This window comes from Carex rostrata, chromosome 3 (assembly GCF_964058835.1).
Source record: "Carex rostrata chromosome 3, lpCarRost1.2, whole genome shotgun sequence".
Lineage (NCBI taxonomy): Eukaryota > Viridiplantae > Streptophyta > Magnoliopsida > Poales > Cyperaceae > Carex > Carex rostrata.
The window spans coordinates 10,073,682-10,078,396 of record NC_135920.1 but is presented as its reverse complement, the minus strand read 5'-3'; the positions used below and the strand labels follow the sequence as shown (position 1 = coordinate 10,078,396).

Genomic DNA, 4,715 nt, shown 5'->3' with positions numbered 1-4,715 from the left:
GACCGAATTGGCAATTCAGTTTTTGTGGTATTTGGAAAAAAAAAAAAAAAGTAATCATGCTGATTTAGTAAAAATCTATTTATTAATTATGTTTTATAAAAAAAATCCAAACATTTGAATCTAATTATTGAATACGTATCCAGATTCTGTCGGATAATATTCGATCCGTTTTCACCCTAATTGCAGGCGACGAATCTCCATTTTACCCCGTGTTTTGTAACTTCCCAATTTCTACAGACAAAGCCGCTGTTCATCTACCCCTCACGAAGGGTTATCCTCTCAAGAAAAAACCCTTGGTCCTTTCCCAAGCGCTATATACCACGCCAACATCTAAAAAGCATTTCGCAGCATTGGCATGATTACCTGGCTTGTATAGTTGCTGTATAGTTGTATAGTTGCGTACTCCCTCGCATTTATTGCTCTGGGTAGCGCATCAAAAGTTCAAAACCTTGGCACAGACGAATTCAATTCAACAAACCCTTTTTCTTTCCACTCGATTACCAACCGGAGTGGTGGTTGGGGGTTCGTTTTAAGGAACCAGCGCAAGTCAGACACAGCAAGTACTTCATCCTGTTAGTAACAGCGCTGCTCCGCTCTTTAAATCTTAATGGAGAGGCTTCTTCAAGGCGCCATTAATGAGGCCTTTGTAAGCTACTAATTATTAAGTTCCTCCTCTTTATTACACTATCTGATTTTTTCCTCTTTATTCCTCTTTATTCCCCTCCTTTGCGTGCACCCAGCCCCTTTTCTGGGTCTCGCATTTACTACACTATGGTTTTTTGGCAACTTCACACAAATCAGAGGACAAGGATAGGTACTGGGGCTATTTTCCATGTCTTGCATAGTTGCATGCAGTTCCTTTCAATCTACTCATCCCTCGTTGGCCTTGTCCCTTTCCGTTGAATTATTGGTCAAATTCCTTTCAGAGTTCAAACAATTTTCCACTTGAATCTAATTATTAATTATTACTTGCAATGCAACAGTTGTTCGAAGAGGATATGAGCTCCAGTACCACATGCCATGGCGACCTCATCCCTGGCTACAACCCAGAGATGCCATTTCTCAAGCTTCTTCAAAGTGCATTACAAGAAGTTACACCTTCCACTTGTGCTTCGCCCATCCAACATGACCTTGACTTCCAAAATTACCATAGCAATTCAGATGTAATACCCAAAATAGAACAAATGGATAGCTGCATTACCCATGAGGCCCCAGCTGTGCTTCCTCAACTCGCCATATGTAGCACCTCAGGAGGAACTGTGGCCATACCCAGGTCAAGGAGGAGGAAGCGACCTCGTTCTTCTCCTTCAAAGAAACCTGAAGAAGCTGAGTGTCAGAGAAGAACTCACATTACAGTCGAGCGCAATCGACGCCGCCTCATGAATGGGCATTTTGCCACTCTCAAATCCCTCATCCCCTCCTACTTAGTTCAACGAGTACGTTTGCAATTTACATATTCCAGTTCATATTTTTTTTTATATATCACGCTGTTTAGTGTTTACTATTACATTGCGTGGTTCATGAACAGGCTAACATTAATTTCTATCATTCTTTATAGGGAGATCAGGCGTCAATTGTGGGCGGCGCGATAAATTTCGTTAAGGACCTTGAGCAGCAACTCTTATCTTTACAAGCCGAGAAGCAGTCAAGAACAACTGCCGTTTCAGCGGCGACGCTAGAGGGGTTCTTCATCTCACCGCAGTATACGGGGTATTCACGATGCAGTGGCGAAGGAGGGGTAGATGTGGAGGCGACGGTGGTGCAGGGGCACGTAAACCTGAAGGTGGCGGGGAGGAGGGAGGTGCGGCAGCTCCTTAGGTTGATTGCATCACTGCAGCAGCTCAAGATGAGCGTGCTGCATCTCATGGTTACGACGATGGATACTCGATTGGTGCTCTACTGCTTCAATCTTAAGGTCTGGAAATTAGATTATTATTGTTATCATCTTTTGATCCGTGTATATATCATACTTGCATGCAGTCGTTTTATGCGAATTAGTTGTGATATTTGTATGTGAAATGCTAAATGCCACTCAATCCCATCTGTACAATTAGTTGTGATATTTGTATGTGTATATATCATACTTACAATTATTCTTATGATATATATTTTGTTTAGCATACAAGGAGAGCATTTCATCTTCTATAAGAAGGAAAATATAATTAAACGACCAATTTGTCTTTGAAAATAAATCTGCTGTAATTCTTGGGGAATTACAGGACTCTGTAATTCCAATCCGAACCGTTGTATGTGCAGAAAATATTTAAAGGATTGATATTGGAATTTCAGGACCCTGTAATTCTTTCCGGAATTACAGCAGATTCGGACTCTTTGTCTTTGGTCTATATTTAATTCCCGTTTCGAAATTCGGCATTTTATATTTGTTAATTTACATTATATTCTATTTTATATGGCAACAAGTAAGTTTCCATTCCAAGGAGCAATGTACAACCAAAGATTTATTTATTGGTTGTGCAGAGGTGCAGTACAGAGGTCAGAAGTGGGGTACTCTTTTTCTTTGAGTAGTGGGAAGTGGGTACTCTATACGTGCAAATACATTTTACCCTTTTGGTAGCTAGACACACAATCTATAGCATAGAGTTTAGCCATGATTATATATAACTTGATAAGTAAAATTTTGCAGATGGAAGAAGGGTGTAGGCTAGGCTCTGCTGACGAGATAGCAGCGGCGGTCCATCATATCTTCTCTTACTACAGCGATTGCTAACCAAATCCATGCTTCCACAACACACCTTTTTTTTTATGTCGTCTGGTTCTTGCTCCTAATTCCAGAGACGAGATAAACTAGTAAACTACTATAATTGAGAGCTGGGTGGTCAAAGAGAAAAGAAAAACAACGTAGAGAGAGCGAGTAAAAAGACTGTTGCTACGCTAAAGCCTAACTGAGGATGTAAAGCGCTGAGAGTAGCAGCTTTAATTAAGCTTTTATATCCGCACTGAGATTTTCTTAGCTTGTGCTTGTTCAAACTGTAAACGCCTTTTTTCTCTCGCTCTGTTTCTTTACCTTTTTCATCTCTGACACGGGGGGCTTGGTCTAGTCTAGAAAGCTGTAAACCTGTAAGCTTCTGGGTCATCGCAACTCGTTGAAATGGGAAGCGTGTCGCCCGGGGTTTACCTCAAAAAAAAAAAAAAAAAAAATATTTTTTTTATAAGCGTGATTGCAGCTGATGGAATCTGGACCATCTGGTGTTTTAATTTCTCTTCCTGGATATTATTTTTCACATCTATGATCCATGCATCTCGGTTTGGGCTGTGCTCTTGTTTCTGTATGTTCTTTTGCGGTGTTGACCTTTCTAGTTGTATAAAATTTATTGGATGTTTCGGACAAATTTGACCGTTCGTTTAAGATCCAATGATTTGAATTAAATTTAATCTTACATTATCTTCTTTTTTTTAACCTTTTCATTTCTCCAATGGAATCCTCGCAATTAGCGAAGAGCTGAATTCCTTTTTATACATTGAATTTCTTTTTTTACCTTTTCATTTCTCTAATGGTCTTATATTGAGGTTTATAGTTTATATTTTAAATTTTGAATTTAAATTATTAAAGTTTTCAAAATTGAAAGCATGATAGAAGCATGAAAATATAAGCATTTGAACCGTCCTCTACACAATAAAAAGTTGTCAAGGGATCCCACTCTTTAAAATTTATAAAATAGCTATTTTAAGTATTTGATTGAACGCATGCACTTAAAAAAAATGTTTTTTTTTATATGTATAGTGAAGGAATCATATTTGAACGTATGAATTGAATACTGCTTAAACATTTGTTTACGATAGACTTTAATACTCATGATATATTGTACATTTAGACATTCATATGCTCTGTTATCATATATATATTTGTAAAAAATCAGGAATTTTTAGTGATATATCTAGAGAAAAGGATCGCTTGGCAGTGATTATTTTGACAATCTCGATAGATTTTTTTTACAAGATATCACAAAATTATAAGTATGTTTTTGGATATATACATAGTTCAACAATAATTTTTTTCGAACTTAAGTTTTGCATGGTGATACACCTAGAATTATAGTAAAATTATTTTGACAATAATTTTTTTTACAATAAAATTATAGTAAAATAAAGTATGATTATTTTGACAATCTCGATAGATTTTTTTTTACAAGATATCACATTCAAAATTTATAGTAAAATTATAAGTATGTTTTTGGAGCAAAGCTAGGGTGTGATGTACTCACCAAAAGAGTTTGTTGAGCACAACTCCAAAAGCAAATATAATCAGCTTCAAATGGAGATCCAAATAGTTGAAATCCATGTACTTCATGAGTAATTCATGAGTAATACAGGTATATGCAAAATTTTGAAAATTTTGAATTTCTTTGCTACAAGGTCAAGCGATCAAAGAAATAATGAAAAATGAATATATAAAACTATATATATATATAAAATAACTTATAAAATATTCATTTATTTGACCTCTTGATCTTTTAGCAAATGAATTTGAAACTTTTAAAATTTTGTATGTACATGCATCACTTATGAAGTACATAGATTTTAACGGTTTTGATTCGTCGTTTGAAGCTGATCTGATATACTTTTGAAGTTGTGCTCACCAAACTCTCTTGTTTAGCACATTACACTCTAGCTTTGCTCATGTTTTTGAATATATACATAGTTCAACAAAAAATAATTTCCAGCTAAGTACTGCATGGTGATACACCTAGAAATCG

The 4,715-nt window shown here is 36.4% G+C and overlaps 1 protein-coding gene across 1 annotated transcript; it reads left to right on the top strand.

The window, feature by feature from the left end:
- The first annotated feature begins 345 nt into the window (after nt 1-345).
- LOC144551387 (transcription factor bHLH57-like) lies at nt 346-3,173 on the top strand. The gene is made up of 4 exons (XM_078299330.1): nt 346-646; nt 984-1,436; nt 1,559-1,915; nt 2,645-3,173. Exons 1-4 carry the CDS (start codon nt 608-610, stop codon nt 2,726-2,728), a joined length of 933 nt encoding a protein of 310 aa, XP_078155456.1. The 5' UTR covers nt 346-607; the 3' UTR covers nt 2,729-3,173.
- The last annotated feature ends 1,542 nt before the right edge of the window (nt 3,174-4,715 follow it).

Bases quoted from the DNA above. Each gene is read 5' to 3' on its own strand.
- LOC144551387 (XM_078299330.1), top strand. From the start codon at position 608: ATGGAGAGGCTTCTTCAAGGCGCCATTAATGAGGCCTTT. The intron at 647-983 runs GTAAGCTACTAA...GCAATGCAACAG, and splicing joins GCGCCATTAATGAGGCCTTT to TTGTTCGAAGAGGATATGAG. The intron at 1,437-1,558 runs GTACGTTTGCAA...CATTCTTTATAG, and splicing joins CCTCCTACTTAGTTCAACGA to GGAGATCAGGCGTCAATTGT.